The sequence below is a fragment of the Penicillium concentricum genome (assembly GCF_028827145.1).
Source record: "Penicillium concentricum strain IBT 3081 chromosome Unknown utg000001l_segment0_segment0, whole genome shotgun sequence".
Classification (NCBI taxonomy): Eukaryota; Fungi; Ascomycota; class Eurotiomycetes; order Eurotiales; family Aspergillaceae; genus Penicillium; species Penicillium concentricum.
Genome location: NW_026622754.1, coordinates 1,296,246 through 1,312,401, shown reverse-complemented (window position 1 = coordinate 1,312,401; position 16,156 = coordinate 1,296,246). Strand labels below are relative to the sequence as shown.

Here is a 16,156-nt window from a genome sequence, read left to right as displayed (position 1 = left end):
AGGGTTCTCTTGAGGTTCTGCCATTTTAAATTGACTGCACTCTTTGATAACCGGCACTTCCAAGGTTGACAAAAATATATCTGGCGAGTAATATATACTACTGCAGCTAATGATAACAAACGTCTTACAGTCCGAATTCGCGGGAAGGTTTGATAGACCATGTCCTTATATAGCATGCGCTATTCTAGTACAGAAAGAATGTAAGCATTGATCTGACACTATCTGACAGCTTTCAGCATGGACCCAAATGCCGGGGGTTACGATCCAACATGCGGAGAAGGCGAGAATGGAAATTAGGGCTGATAAGAAAGTCCGAAAGTCCGAAAGTGCAACAGTATCCACTTACAAAGCCAAGATGTATGCAGATTGTATAACATCCACAATCAGAGACCGAAAGATAGAATGGCGATTTGCGGGTTTCTCCCACAGGTGAACCTTTCCTGGCTCACATACAACTACAAACAAAGTTCTTCGCCATGTCTGTCGCAGTAGAAAACCACCTTATGAAAGGCGATACCGCCGAAACCGACTCGGAGCTCCACCGCGACATTATCTCCCAGTTTCCGCTCCTCAATGCTTATACGCAGTTGCTGTTTGGGTTCAAGCTGCCGGCCAACGTGGACCGCGATGCCATCGTCGCATCCCTTCAGGGCGCCTTTGACAAACTCAAGGCGGAGATCCCTTGGCTGGGGTGGCAGGTGGCCCGGGAGTCAGGGCCTGGTGGCATCTTGAAGGCGATGCCGTGGCCCACGGACGTGCCCGAGGAGCGAATCCGCGTCAAAAACTGTGACGATCTCATCGCACCCATGGCCAAGCTCGTCTCAGCCGGCGTGCCAATCCACATGCTGGACGGATCAGTCCTGACGCCCTGGCCGGCGCTGCCGCAACCCCGCGGCCTCGAGGGCCCCGACCCTGTGGTCGCCTTGCAGGCCAACTTTGTGAGTGGTGGCCTAATCCTCAACCTCAGCTCTCACCACACCATCATCGACGGCAGCGGAATTTACCAGTTTGTGAACCTGCTGGCTCTTGTCATGAGCGGCAAGGAGATTCCAGCCGCCGACTTGGAGCAGGCCAATCGCGACCGCAGCCGCGTGATCCCGCTCATTCCGCGCAGCGAGCCCGTCAAGAGCTACAGCCACCTGCGGCGCCCGCCAGGCTACACCTGGGCGGCTCCCTCGAGCCCGCCGATGTGGTGCTACTTCAAGATGCCGGTCAACGCTCTGGCTCGGCTCGTCAAGTCGGTAAAAGACGATCCATCTAGCAACAAACCAGGCTCGCTGATGGTCTCCGAGAACGACATCTTCTCTGCCTTTGCATGGCAGCGCCTCTGCGCCGTGCGCGTGGCTAACGGACAACCGCCAGAGCGCTCGTCCAAGCTTGGTCGTGCTATTGACGGGCGCATGGCTATGGGCGTACCTCTGACCTATATGGGCCATATGGTGTGCCACGCCCTGGTTCGGTTGCCATTGAACCAGGTGGCTAAGCTGCCACTGCCACAGATTGCTCAGGCACTGCGCCGGGAACTCAACCAGGCTAACACGCCGTGGTCAATTCGCAGTTTTGCCACATTCATGGCCCGTGAGCCTGACACGTCCACCCTGCTGTATGGTGGAACCCACGACGCCCGGGCGGACCTCATGGTGACGGCAACCGGTCAGGCGACGCCGCTACCGACTTCTTGGGGCCCCCTGCTGGGCCGATCGTGCTTCTTCCGCCGCCCAACCGCCGCCCCGATCCCCGGCTGTTTGATTATCAACGAAGCCGAGGGAGCGTTTATCCCTCTGACGCTGTGCATGCCCGAGGAAGATATCAACGGGCTAAAGAAGGACCCGGTATGGAAGCAATACGTAAGATACGTTGGCTAAGGCAAAGATTTACAGAATTTAGAGTATATAGTTTACTAGTAGTCTGTAGATCAATCGATCTGATCAACTCTATACTATATGTTAGTTACGCTGTGTGCACGAGATGTCTTTAAATTTAAACCCTGCTGTTTGAAGCTTGTGTGATTATGAAATAAATTAGTTAGTTATAGATTTGCGTACAATGACTGCCTGCCTGTCTCATTGCAATCAGGTCGATCAATTCTCCGCCCACGTAGAGATTCTCCGTGCATGATTGCAACCTAGTCAAGCCAATGGCCTGGCTCTGGCCCCCCTCATGGGTCTATAATCTTGAAAGATGAGAGGTCCGAGCCAGGTCTACAGGCCATGCCGGTTTAGGATAGCAACTTTTTAAATTCCCCGACGGACTTTTTATAGCCCGTATCACTAATTGCTCTGGAGGTAACCTCTTCCGAGGCTGCATCGGGGAATTGATCATTTCAGAATGGAGCTTCACCTATCAGTTGAACTCCGTATTGCTAGATTGTTGCCTTCAAAGTAGAATAAATAACCCCAATTAAATATAAGGCACTGTGCAATACAATTGGTGCACGAATAAAAGCGAATTGGGTATAGAACTTGGAGACATATACCTTTCACAATCTTCACACATTGCAGCTCTAAAACTTGATGCAACCATTAGCTCTATTCAAGAGTAACTGAGCTTTTACATTATCAGTGACCAAGTCCAAGTCATCTGAACTTCTTTAGACAAAAATGGACGATGACAGCGAGTGGGCTAGTGAGCCCATTGCCATCATTGGCATGAGCTGCAAGTTCTCTGGTGGTGCCAGTGACCCAGATAAGCTCTGGGATCTGTTAGTTTCAGGACAGACTGGTTGGAGTGAGATACCAGAGGACCGATTCAATCTAAAAGGAATCTATCACCCTAACAATGAGAGGGTCAGCACGGTAATTCAACCTAAGATACACCAACAGGCACGTCTGAGTGCTAACAACTGGACAGACACACGTCAAGGGGGGTCACTTTCTTGACGACGATATAGCATGTTTTGATGCTGCGTTCTTCAACTACTCGGGAGAAACAGCACAGGCGCTTGATCCACAATTCCGAATGCAGCTCGAGTCGACATTCGAGGCATTAGAAAATGGTGAGTAACTACTACTTACCCATCTACAATTCTTTTGGATCTTCTCTAACTTGAAGTCCGACTAAGCCGGCCTTACGCTGCAGCAGGTGGCTGGATCACAGACGTCCGTATTTGCTGGCGTGTTCACACACGAATACCACGAGGGTCTATCGCGCGATGAGGACCAACCGCCGCGGTTCATGCCAATAGGCACGTGGAACCCAATGTCGTCGAACCGCATCTCACACGTTTTTGACTTCCGCGGTGCCAGCATGACGCTCGAGACTGGCTGCTCGACCACGCTGGTGGCATTGCACCAGGCCGTGCAGACCCTGCGTAACCGCGAGGCCGATATGTCCGTGGTGACCGGCGTCAATTTAATGATAGGCCCGGACCCGTTTAAGACCATCGGCTCACTCGGCATGTTGTCGCCGGACGGTAAATCGTACGCGTTCGATAATCGTGCCAACGGCTACGGCCGTGGCGAGGGCGTTGCCACCGTTGTGATCAAACGACTTTCGGACGCGCTGGCCGCCAACGATCCTATCCGCGCCGTCATCCGTGAGACAGCGCTTAACCAGGATGGCAAAACAGAGACCATTACGACGCCGTCGGGCCCCGCCCAGGAAACACTTATGCGCGAGTGCTACCGGCGTGCCGGCCTTGATCCGCGCGGCACACAGTACTTTGAGGCGCACGGCACGGGCACACAGGCCGGCGACCCGATTGAGGCACGAGCCATGGCCAACGTGTTCAGCGGCGTTGACGAAAACGGTGACGGCGGCCGTGACGAGGCACATTACCTGCGCATCGGCTCAGTCAAGACCAACGTGGGCCACACCGAGGCGGCGTCGGGTTTGGCCGCCATAATCAAGGGTGTTTTGTGCCTGGAAAAAGGCCTGATCCCCGCCAGCGTAAACTATGAGACGCCCAACCCAAAGGTCAAGCTAGACGAGTGGCGTCTCAAGGTGGCAACAGCACTAGAGCCGTGGCCTGAGAGCCTGGTCGACGGCCCGAACCGCCTGTCAGTCAACAACTTTGGCTATGGCGGTAGCAACGCGCATGTCATTATGGAGAGCGCGGAACCATGGATTTTAACGCCGACTATGTCTTTCCCACTCAATGGTTATAGCACCAGTAATGGAAATGGCACTAGCAACGGCCATTCGAACGGCAATGGTCATATAAACGGAAACGGCAAGAGCAACAGCACCGACAAAACGGCTGAAAGCAAAGTGTTGATTCTCAGCGCTCGCGACGAGCGCGGCTGCCAGCGTATGGTGGCGGACATGAAGAGTTATTTAGAAAAGCACAAGTCTCTCAATTTTGAGGCTGCCGATGCGCTGCTGCGCGATCTCAGCTACACGCTGACTGAGCGACGCACAATCTTCCCGTGGGTGGCAGCCCACCAGGTGCATCTAGAAGCAGGTGCAGACCGCCCCATCGAAGCTGTCATTGAGGCGTTCGACTCACCGCGCTTTAAACCCAGCCGCGTGCCCACCAGCCAACCGCGCATCGGCATGGTCTTCACCGGCCAGGGTGCGCAGTGGAATGCCATGGGTCGTGAGTTGTTGGCAGAATATCCGGTGTTCCAGCAGTCCATTTCCGAAGCTGATACGCACCTACGCAATATTGGCGCCACCTGGTCGCTGCTGGAGGAGCTGCAGCGCGACCCCAAGACTACGAGAGTGCACTCGACGTCGATCAGCATCCCTGTGTGTGTGGCAGTGCAAATTGCGCTAGTGCGCCTGCTAAAATCATGGGGTATCACGCCCGCAGCTGTCACCAGTCACTCATCAGGCGAGATCGCGGCGGCTTACACGGTCGGCGCGCTGAACTTCCGCCAGGCCATGGCAACGGCCTACTACCGCGCCGTGCTGGCGGCAGACGAGTCGCTGCGAGTGACCGGAGGGCCCAAGGGTGGCATGGCAGCCGTGGGTCTAGGCGCAGAGGAAGCACAGGAGTACCTTGACAGAGTGGCCGACGTGGGCCAAGTCGTTATCGCCTGTGTGAATAGCCCGGAGAGCGTCACTGTCTCTGGTGACGCCGATGCCGTTATTGCCGTCGAGGCGATGTGCAAGGAAGATGGCGTATTTGCGCGCAAGCTTAAGATCGAGCAGGCGTACCACTCGCACCACATGGACCCGCTGGCAGACGCGTACCGCGAGCTCCTACGTAAGGAGATGGCGAGGACGGTCACGAAGCAATTGAACGGGGAAGAGGAAGAAGAAGAAGAACTCAAGGTCATATTTTCGTCAGCTGTCACCGGCGGTCGGATTACTGACGCCAAGGAGATCGCCGATCCTGACCACTGGGTGGGTAGTCTGGTGCAGCCGGTGCTGTTCGTGGATGCCTTCACGGAGATGGTGCTTGGCGAGACAGACGATGCGAGTGGCCGCAGTATCGACGTGGTGCTCGAGGTTGGCCCGCACACGGCGCTAGGAGGACCAATTCGCGAGATCATGTCGTTAGTTGAGTTCGACGGCATCGAGCTACCCTATTGGGGATGTCTAGTGCGCAACGAGCACGCTGGCAACACTATACGCGCTGCAGCCATCAATCTACTGCGCGAGGGTATGCCGGTCGTTTTGAGTGAGATCAACTTCCCGAAGTCATCATCCGAGCACTCGTATCTTTACGACGAGGACCTCCCTCACGTCTTGACTGACCTGCCCACCTACCCCTGGAACCATTCAATGCGGCACTGGCAGGAGTCACGCGTCAACCGCGCCATCCGTGCACGCAGCCAGCCACCCCACGATCTGCTAGGGATGCCGGTTGCCGGGAACGACCCGGCCACGTCTGTCTGGCGTCGCAATCTGCGCGTCTCCGAGGTGCCCTGGGTCCGCGACCATATGGTGCAGGGCAGCATTGTGTACCCGGGCTCCGGGTATGTGTGCCTGGCTATTGAGGCCGCCAATCAGCTGGCCAAGGCCGAAGACGATCAGAACAAGATCTCAGGCTTCCGCTTGCGTGACGTCGACTTTATGGCGGCACTCGTGATCCCCGACAGCGCCGAGGGGGTTGAGATCCGCACCACGCTCCGGCCTGTGCCTGAGCGGGAACTGGGCCTGCGCGGTTGGCGGACCTTCGAGGTTTCGACAGTCACGCCCGAGAACCGGTGGACTCTGCACGCCCGGGGCCTGATCACTGTTGACGTGGAGGAGGAATTGGATGAAGAGAAAGTCCCGGCGCAGACAACGCCAGAGAACGACCAGACCGGCCTCCGTCCTCTATCAGCCTACACGCGCCACAAGGATCCACGCGACATGTTTGCCAACCTACGGGCACGCGGCGTGTATCACGGCCCGCTATTCCAGAACACGACTAAGATCGTGCAGGATGGCCGGGAGCCTCGGTCGGTATGCGACGTCACGATCCGATACGAGTCAGCGACCGACACAGATCCGGTGGCAGCGGCGCAAGAAAGCGTGCTGCACCCCATCACGCTGGATGCCGTGGTGGTGTCGTTTTTCTCGGCGTTGCCTGGTGTCGGCTCGGTGGTTGAGGACCCCAAGCTGCCGCGGTCGATCCAGGCCATGTGGGTCTCGAGCAACATCAGTCGCGAAGTCGGGCACACTTTGCGCTGTGATACGTCACTTTCACACGATGACCCCCAGAGCGGTAGGGCCGATGTCACCGTTGTCGATGGCCAGACCGGCGCGACGGTTCTCGAGATCCAAGGCCTTGCTAGTGTCTTCCTGGGCCGCGGCAGCGGCGCCACAGCGCGTCAGGACGCGGCTAACAAGGGGGAGGAAGAGGTATGCAGCAAGGTCGAGTGGGGACCTGACCTGTCACTACAGCAGCCGCTGGCACTAGCACAGCTCAAGAAGGAGCTGGAGCTGACTGTTGGGGTCTCTGAGGCCTCCATCACAAATCTTTCCCGCGCGGTGTTCTACTTCGCCCAGGAGGCGCTGAAGTCGCTCACCCCCGAAGATGTGGAAGACGAGCAGTCGTACCTTGGCAATTATTATACGTGGCTCACGCAACTAGTTGCCCAGGGCGACAGCCAGAAATGGGCGCTAGATGGCCCGGAAGAGCGCGAAAAGCACCTAGCCGCTGTAGCCTCGCAGAGCGTTGACGGCGAGCTGATCAGCCGTCTTGGCCCCCTAGTCGGGCCTATCCTTCGCGGCGAGAGCAACCCTCTAGTGGCCATCACCGAGGACGGGCTGCTGCATAAGTACTATGCCCACTCTGTGCGTTCGGCGCCGTCGCTCACACAGCTGTCGACGCTGGTGCGTAAAGTGGCCCACAAGAACCCGGCTGCCCGCGTTCTGCAAGTCGGCGCTGGCACTGGTGCTGCTGCCACTCGGCGTATTCTTGAAGCGCTTGGCACGCCCAAGGTCCCTCTGGTTGCCAGTTGGCACATTACCGAGCCCTCGGCAGACGTCTTGGAAGATGCCCAGGCTGAGCTGGCCGATTGGGCCGATCTGCTCGAGTTCAGCGAGCTCGACATCGACAGTGACCCGTCTAAACAGAAACTTACGCCCGAGAGCTACGACATCATCGTATTCTACCAGTCTCTGCGCACGGCCAAAGATGTACCTGGCACTCTGGCCCATATGCGTAGCCTTTTGAAGCCCGGCGGCACGCTACTGCTGGTAGAGACGACTCAGGATCAAACTCAGGCTGATCTCTCGTTTATCTTTGGCTTGCTTCCCACCGAATCATCTCCCCTTTTGACGTCTTCCTGGGACAGCGTGCTTCGCGAAGCTGGTTTCAGCGGTGCTGACCTTGCCATCGGCGACGCCACAACCACCATCTTGTCCACGCTGCCGCTTGCCGAGCACCAAAAGCTAGACCTGAGCCGCGCCAGTAACCCAGGCGGCTTTGCTGTCGTGACTAGTAACAAGACACCTTCGCCAGCTGGTCTGGTCGATCTGCTGACCCAGCGCATCCAAGATTTGACTAAAACTGCAGTGGAACATCTCGTGCTAGAGGAAAGCAGCCTCGACGCATACGGAGCCAAGGTCTGCATTTTTGTCAGCGAAATCGATGAGCCGACCATACTGACCGATCTTGATGCCGCGCGTATTGAAGGCTTCCGCGCTATGATCACGCAGTGTGGTGGCCTACTCTGGATCACTACCGGCGGCGCTGTCGACAGCGAGCAGCCAGAGCATGCACTTGCCCAGGGATTCCTACGCGTCCTTCGGAACGAATATGTTGGCCGGCGCTACCTCTACCTGGACCTGGACCCACACGCCGAGCAAACCACTGAGGACGTCGTCTCGGTCATCGCGCAAGTTCTCCAAGAGGGCTTTGGCCATGTCGATGATGTCCTGGCCACCGAGACCGGCCCGGCTGAGTTCGAATATGCCCAGCGCAACGGCGTGCTACTAGTCCCGCGTATCTACAAGGATGAGGAACACAACGATATGGTCACCGGCCCGCTCACAGCAACATGGGGTGACCTTGATGCAGCAGCCAGTGTCCCCTTGGAGCCCCTATTCCAAACGAACCGGCCACTACGGCTGCAGGTCGGTATCCCGGGGCACCTGGACACGTTGGCGTTTGTGGATGACGATGAGGATCGCACAGATAAGAGTCTTGCACCTGAAAACGTCGAGATCACGCCGCGGGCCTTTGGCCTCAGCTCACGCGATGTCATGGCTGCGTTGGGCCAGCTCAAAGACCGTGCCATGGGTCTCGAGTGCGCTGGTGTTGTCTCCCGCGTTGGCAGCGAGGCTCAGGCAAAGGGCGGCTACAATGTCGGCGATCGTGTCATGGCCCTCCTGCCTGGGGATGGTAGCGCTTCTATCCGTAGCAATGTCACCGTTGCCTGGAATGGTAGCATCGTCAAAGTACCCAGCAACATTACTAGCTTTGAGGACGCCGCCTCCCTGCCACTAGCTTTCACCATTGCTTACACCGGCCTCGTTGATTCTGCCCGACTTGCACCGGGACAGTCTGTGCTCATTCATGCTGCAGCTGGAGCTATTGGACAGGCCGCTATCATGTTAGCAAAGCATCTCGGGGTAATAGAGATCTTCGCCACCGCTGGGTCTCCGGAGAAGCGCGACTTCATCAGCAGCAAGTACGATATCCCCAGTCACCGTATTTTCAGCAGTCGCGATACCTCGTTTGGCCCCGCTGTTCTAGCTGCCACAAGCCGACGCGGTGTCGATGTCGTACTTAACTCGCTGCCCGGCCCACTGCTGCAGGCCAGTCTTGATGCCCTTGCACCTCTCGGCCATTTAGTTGAAGTCGGCAAACGCGATATCGAAGCCAACGGCCTGCTTGCGATGGCATCTTTCTCTCGCGGTATCTCGATGACGGCGCTGGACATTCCAATGCTGGTGCAACGGCGCGGCGCCGATGTCCACCGTGTGCTCGCCGAGGTCGCCAAGCTTATCGAACAGCAGGCCCTCAACCTGGTCCAGCCCGTCACAGTCCACCCTCTACAAACCGTCCAGGGCGTCTTCAAGTTTATACAGACCGGCGCACACACCGGTAAAGTCGTCCTCTCGGCCGGACCAGATGATCAAGCTCCAGTGGTCCCGCGATCAAATCACGTCGCAGCCGCTGCCCGAGTCCGACTCAGTCCCGATGCCTCATACCTCATCGTTGGCGGTGTTGGCGGTATCGGCCGCTCCGTCGCGCATTGGTTGGTAGCCCACGGCGCCAAGAATTTGATTCTGCTGTCGCGTAGCGCTGGCAATATCGATTTGCCAGAAAACCAAAACACCGACGGCGCCCTGTTCGTGCGCGAGCTACGCGAGTCTGCAGGCTGCCGCGTTAAACCTGTCAGCTGTGACATTTCGCTGGCTAGCGAGCTAGTGAAAGCTCTGCGCGCCTGTGCTGACGACGGCTTCCCGCCTGTGCGCGGCATTATTCAGGGTGCCATGCTGCTACGTGACGCCATATTCGAGCAGATGACGCTGTCCGACTGGCATAGTGGTCTTCGGCCCAAGGTCGACGGAACCTGGAACCTACACACTGAGTTCGCGGCACCAGGCTCGCTGGACTTCTTCGTCATGCTATCATCTGTCTCGGGCGTGCTGGGCATCGCTTCACAGACTAACTACGCCGCTGGTGGCACCTACGAGGATGCCATGGCGCACTGGCGCCAGTCCAAGGGACTGCCAGGCGTTTCTATCGACCTGGGCCCTATTTCCGATGTTGGCTACGTTGCTGAGACTGCCAAGGTGGCCGAGCGCCTGCGCAGGTCTGGCGACTATGTCATGCTTGACGAGGCCACTGTTCTGCGCGCGCTCGGCGCCGCTGTGGCTCGTCCCCTCGGCGGCCGCCGCCAGATCATTATCGGGCTTAATACAGCGTCAGGACCGCAATGGGACGCTCACGGTGGCTCACAGCTTGGACGAGATGCTCGATACGTGCACCTGAAACGTCAAACCAAGGTGTCGCGTGCGGCACCGGCAGGTGAAGGAGAATCCGGTGCCGGCCTTTCACTCTCTGCACAGCTAGCCGATGTTGGCTCGCGTGATGACGCTGCCCGCCTCATTAGCACTGCCATCGCTGCCAAGTTGGCTGACATTTTCATGATCGATGTGGCCGAGATTGATATCAGCAAGACGCCAGCCAGTTACGGCGTTGACTCGCTTATCGCCGTCGAGTTGCGCAATATGCTGGTCCTGCAAGCTGCCGCCGACGTCTCCATCTTCAATATCCTACAGAGCGCTTCCCTTGCTGCTCTAGCTGCCGATGTGGCTGCAAAGAGCCGCCACGTCGAGGCCACTGCTTAGGTTTCCTCATTTGTTTTATTTCATTTTGCCCAATTAGGAGTTATGTAAGTTTACGGTGTCATGTTTTGGATCATACTAGAATCATAGATAATGAATTTGACTTGGATTGGTCCTTATATTGAGATGATCTCCCAACGCTGGGAATCTAGTGCATACGATGAATAGAACTAGAAAGAGATTGACTGCACTCATCATGTCCTGCATGCTCCTGTATGCCCATTGTAAACGCTGCGGCTGTAATACCAAAGGGTAAAGCATTCTCATCCCGTGAATTATCTGTAAAGTAAGTCGTATAAGCACTAGGCTCTTGAATCTCCGCCACGTTGTACTTCAATCCAGTTAACATATACTAACAAGTTAAATAAGAACATGGGATCAGATACCATTCCCAGACAATTGCGCCGATGTAAGATTGATGCCATTTAATCTAGTAATCCACGAGTTGCAGAAGTACTGCAAAGGCTCTCTATTCAAGTGTCGCGCTTTGCGGGGTTGATGTCGTGACATTCTGAGTAAGAGTACATGGCGCGATCACAGGTTTGGACCACGCAAAGCAGATCAGTCTGTGCTATTTAAACGACCTTTCAAGTCTGATATCTACTGTCTTACCACTAGTCTTCTGTATAGCAAATATGTCCACTGTTCAGACTATCACGGTACCCACTCAGCCCGATATTCAGTATCACCCTGAATATGAAAAGTACAAGGAGCGCACCCGTCGTCGAAAGGAGACTGAGACCCTGCAGTCTACTGTTCCTGTAGGGTTCCCGGAGAAGTTGGTATCACCACTGGTCTGGGAAGGAAAGGATGTTGAGAAGCGGGATGACTGGATTTATCAGTTGAACGATGATCAGCTGGATGAACTCGACGCTGCTTTGAAGAGCTTCAAAGGTGGGTGATTATGACCGCAGTATTAAGGTCACATTGCTGACCTAACAGCTCTCAACCTTCCCTTGGGACATATCAATCAGTCAACCTTCCCTATACCTACCCTCCAGCCTGCTCTTCGGGATCTTTCAAAGGAGATCCACACCGGCCGAGGATTCGTCGTTCTCCGAGGTTTGCGCATCGATGATTACTCCCGGGAAGATAACGTCATTATCTACGCTGGTGTATCTTCCCACATCGGTAATATTAGAGGACGTCAGCAAGAAGCCCGACTGGCCGATGGCACTTCACCTATGTTATCCCATATCAGAGACCTCACCGACAAGGTCGACAAGGGTCTTATCACTGCGCCTTCGAACACGGCTGATAAGCAAGTTTTTCACACTGATGCTGGCGATATCATCTCACTCCTCTGTCTGAACCGAGCCGCAGAGGCAGGAGAAAGCTATCTTTCTAGCAGCTGGCATGTGTATAACATTCTGGCCAAGGAAAGACCCGATATTATTCACACCTTGTCTGAGGATTGGCCAATGGATGGGTAAGAATCACCGAGTGACAAGGAAGCGTATTTCCAAACTAACGCTGTTTAGCTTCGGTAACCTGGTCAGACCCTACAGTCTCCGCCCACTTCTATACCACCAACCAGCCACTGCTACTACCCCTGACAGGATCGTAATTCAGTACGCAAGACGATACTTCACCGGATTTGGGGCTCAGCCCCGATCGAAGGATATTCCTCCTATCACAGAAGCGCAAGCCGAGGCACTGGACGCTTTGCACTTCTTGGCAGAAGAGCATAGAGCCGCTCTGGATTTCCAGAAAGGGGATGTGCAATATGTGAATAACCTTAGCATTTTCCATGCGCGGAATTGGTTTAGAGACGAGCCTGGTAAAGAGTATGTTCTTTTCTTTCGGACGTGCTTCCGCTTTATGAAGATGCTGACGGTGTGGTTGTGTTAGGCGTCATTTGTTGAGACTTTGGCTGCGAGACCCTGAAAACGCATGGGAAACACCCGAGAAACTCCAGGACCGGTGGGATATAGTCTACGATGATCTTCCAGAGGATAAGCAGACGTTCCCATTGGATCCAGCTATTCGCAAGAATGTGGGAGCATGATGTTCAACAGCATATAATAACATGATAATTTCATATTCTAGTCAACTGTTAGCATTTGAATTCAATATTCGGCTATACTTATATCGGTTATTCCAACCATTGAGCTGTCCGTATTCGGAGGAGCCTGCACGGCAACATGCGGTATCATTCCGGTACCATTCCGCCATAAATAGGATCGGCTTCACTAGCCATAACTTGACATTTCGATACTTCAAATCCTGATAGAAGAATACCCCGCTCTCGGAGTAGGGCCGTTGAATATATGCAACATCAAGAGCTCGGTCTAGACCTCTCTAACCCGGTGAAGAGGTTCGCAAGCGCACAGCCCTCAACAACCATTCCAAATACTCGGTGTAACCCAAGCCAAGCCTATATACCAAGATGGGCACCAATCTAGGCGCCAAACCGTGCATGCTTGGCATCCCTGGGGGCGGAACAACATACCGACGGCGATCAAAGAATGCGGAATGAATCAACACAATGCCATAGTGCGGGGCCCCGGATTTTCCCCAGCTCGACACTATACGATACATATCACCAAATATATTTAAAACGAGCTTGTTCACCATCATATCTTTGAATCATTCTGGTGGCCGCTTGTATCAATTTCAGGCCTATCAGTACTTGGAATATCCCCAATGGACTCGGAAAAAATACACCATGAGATGGTCGAGGATGTCAAGTCTACGGTTTCCATGCCAGACATAGATCCAGCGGCAGAGAAACGACTTCTGAGAAAACTCGACCTCCATGTCGTTCCCATTCTCATGTTCTTATTTCTACTCGCTTTCCTTGATCGTATTAATATCGGTAATGCGCGACTGCAGGGTCTTGAAAAGGACTTGGGCATGACGGGACATGATTACAATATCGCCTTATTTATTTTTTTCATTCCCTATATTCTTTTCGAGGTTCCTAGCAATCTTTTCTTGAAAAAGGTATCACCATCTTGGTGGTTGAGCGGGATTATGTTCTGTTGGGGTATGTTTCAACCGATGTAGATGAAGGTACTGGGACTGACCTTGATGATATTAGGTATTGTTACAACATGCCAAGGTGTCGTAAAGAGCTTCGGGGCCCTCGTTGCATGTCGATTCTTGCTGGGTTTGTTTGAAGCTGGATTGATGCCAGGTTGGATAGCCCTGTCCCTTGGTAACACTAGTGCTAACATTAGCAGGCTGCATCTACTTGATTGCGATGTACTATAAGCGCCATGAGTTGCAATGGCGATTCAATATTTTCTTCAGCGCTAGTATTATGGCTGGTGCAGTCAGTGGAGTATGTATTGCCGTGATGAGTAAAAAGTTGATTCTATACTGAACCACTCTTAGCTTCTCGCCTATGGAATAGCCCAGATGGATGGTGTCGGAGGATACAGCGGCTGGCGCTGGATCTTCATCATCGAAGGTCTACTTACAGTATTCACTGGAATTGCTGCCAAATTCCTCATCGTCGATTGGCCGGAAACGTCTACTTTCCTGAATGACGAAGAGCGTACTTTGTTGCTTCGACGTCTATCAGAAGACCGCGGTGAAGCGCAAATGAATCGATTCGACAAGCCAGCAATCAAGCGCACATTCTCAGATGTCAAAATCTATCTTGGGTAAGATTTTGTGCCTTTACTCCATCAAACCTTTCCACTGACAATGAATCACTTTTAGTGCTATTATGTACTTTGGAATTGTGAATACAGGCTATGCAACCTCCTTCTTCACTCCGACCATCCTCCGACAACTCGGCTGGACATCCGTCCGAGCCCAAGTGATGAGTATCCCAATCTATATCGTCGCAACAGCAATCGCACTAGCCACAGCCTTCGCCAGCGACCGACTCCGCCATCGCTTCGCCTTCACATTGGCAGGCTGTGTCATCGCCACCATTGGATACGTTATTCTCATCTGTCAAGAGTCGGTGCCAGTCGGTGCCCGATACTTCGCCCTATACGCAATCACAGGCGGAGGATATATGACGCAGCCGATCTTGTTGGGTTGGGTGAGTAACAACATGGCTGGGCACTACAAGCAATCGATCGCCTCAGCTATGCAGATCGGCTTTGGTAATTGTGGCGGTCTGGTTGCTAGTAATGTTTTCTTTAATTCGGAAGCACCAACGTATGCAACTGGGTTCGGTGTCAGTCTAGGGATGATTTGGATTGGTGGTGTGGCGTGTATGATCTTCTTTGGATATGTATACCGTGAAAATCGTCTGCGGGAGCAGGGTAAGAGGGATCATCGGTATCATTGGCCTAAAGAGGAGCTGGAGAATGCTGGGGATGATCATCCTAGTTTCCGGTTTACTTATTAAAGGGAATTGAACCTGGATTCCTATACAAATATACAGAGATAGATGTATAGATATAACTGTCACATGCTTATATACTTTCCACGCCTTATGGCAACCTAAAATGGCTTATCTATTGACTTCTTTTTTCTTATTCGTCCCAAAGAACAGTCTTTTAGTCAAAATGATATTTATTGGCCAGTTGAAGGCCAAGACCCGCCATGACTCGATCGGCATCTCCTTCCCGGTATGACGTAGTCTTCTTTTTTTCGCTTTTGGCCACTGGTGAAGTGGAAAATCCTTCGAATCCCAACCGGTGAGCCCCAGCAATGATCAGCCTAGGCTCTATACATGCACCCAGTAAGAATCTGATCCATGAAAAGTTGGGGGAAGTATAGCGGGTTGAACTAAAAAGGTCCAATGATAATCGACAAAAGGGTACAACCCCGTGGGTCCGCGGAATTAGATACAAGATATGGATACCCAGCCAATTACTTTATAATCTTCATCAAATCCGATTCCTCTCTTCTAAAACACTTAAAACCACCTCTGATGCTGCGAATATCCAACCCACAATGTCGCGAACACTGTCTCCACGGAAGCATCTCCAACCCGAGACCTCTCAAGATTCATGGAGAACCGACAATCCATTCGGTCCCCCTCAAGTTTCACGCTCTGTCCCCGGTGGCATCAAACGACTTCGAAACACCCTATCCAAACTCTCGCCATCCGCCTTCGCGGAAAAAGAACTCCTCCGAAAAAAGAACCAATACAAAATCCCCTTGACTCGGAGAAACGTCGACACTTTTGTCACAGAACAAGAGTGCAACGAAGCCTACCGACCTAATCTAAACTCGCCAGAGATCCAAGTCACTGAATGGTTACGCCAAGTCTCGGGATGAATGTACCCATTACACAAACCCATATGGGAGGCACGAGGACGAGGATGTGAATGTCAATGCGACAGAGTTGCGTTAGGCCTTTTCTCGAACTTTTCTCGACTTCTTTCCCCCGCACTTCAGTATGTCCGGCCAATACGAGAAAGTCAATGCTCGCACTAAAGTGAACTTCGGGGGAGATTGATCGGCCGTGATTGCTCCATGGGGGAAATCCACGCCCTGGTTGCTGGGGGTTATGCTTGGCGTTCACATCATTTGCTGTGTTGAAAGTATTCTCCTTTTGGACTTTGGA

At 53.7% G+C, this 16,156-nt stretch overlaps 5 protein-coding genes across 5 annotated transcripts; all 5 read left to right on the top strand.

Moving 5' to 3' along the window:
• Positions 1-476: 476 nt before the first annotated feature.
• N7517_000505 (Transferase) lies at positions 477-1,865 on the top strand (the record flags this gene model as incomplete). Its single annotated transcript, XM_056718235.1, has 1 exon — positions 477-1,865. The coding sequence occupies one exon, from the start codon at positions 477-479 to the stop codon at positions 1,863-1,865; it is 1,389 nt and encodes a 462-aa protein (XP_056582370.1).
• A 735-nt stretch (positions 1,866-2,600) lies between these two features.
• N7517_000504 (uncharacterized protein) lies at positions 2,601-10,680 on the top strand (the record flags this gene model as incomplete). Its single annotated transcript, XM_056718234.1, has 3 exons — positions 2,601-2,795; positions 2,851-2,995; positions 3,062-10,680. 3 exons carry the CDS (start codon positions 2,601-2,603, stop codon positions 10,678-10,680), a joined length of 7,959 nt encoding a protein of 2,652 aa, XP_056582369.1.
• A 632-nt stretch (positions 10,681-11,312) lies between these two features.
• On the top strand, positions 11,313-12,685 carry N7517_000503 (TauD/TfdA family dioxygenase; the record flags this gene model as incomplete). Its single annotated transcript, XM_056718233.1, has 4 exons — positions 11,313-11,571; positions 11,620-12,106; positions 12,159-12,464; positions 12,529-12,685. The coding sequence occupies 4 exons, from the start codon at positions 11,313-11,315 to the stop codon at positions 12,683-12,685; spliced, it is 1,209 nt and encodes a 402-aa protein (XP_056582368.1).
• A 623-nt stretch (positions 12,686-13,308) lies between these two features.
• Positions 13,309-14,989, top strand: N7517_000502 (allantoate permease family MFS transporter; the record flags this gene model as incomplete). The annotated part of the gene is made up of 5 exons (XM_056718232.1): positions 13,309-13,666; positions 13,721-13,816; positions 13,863-13,963; positions 14,017-14,288; positions 14,347-14,989. Coding segments are annotated over 5 exons (1,470 nt in total), but the record flags the coding sequence as incomplete, so codon positions are not given.
• A 551-nt stretch (positions 14,990-15,540) lies between these two features.
• On the top strand, positions 15,541-15,867 carry N7517_000501 (uncharacterized protein; the record flags this gene model as incomplete). Its single annotated transcript, XM_056718231.1, has 1 exon — positions 15,541-15,867. One exon carries the CDS (start codon positions 15,541-15,543, stop codon positions 15,865-15,867), a length of 327 nt encoding a protein of 108 aa, XP_056582366.1.
• Between the last annotated feature and the right edge of the window lie 289 nt (positions 15,868-16,156).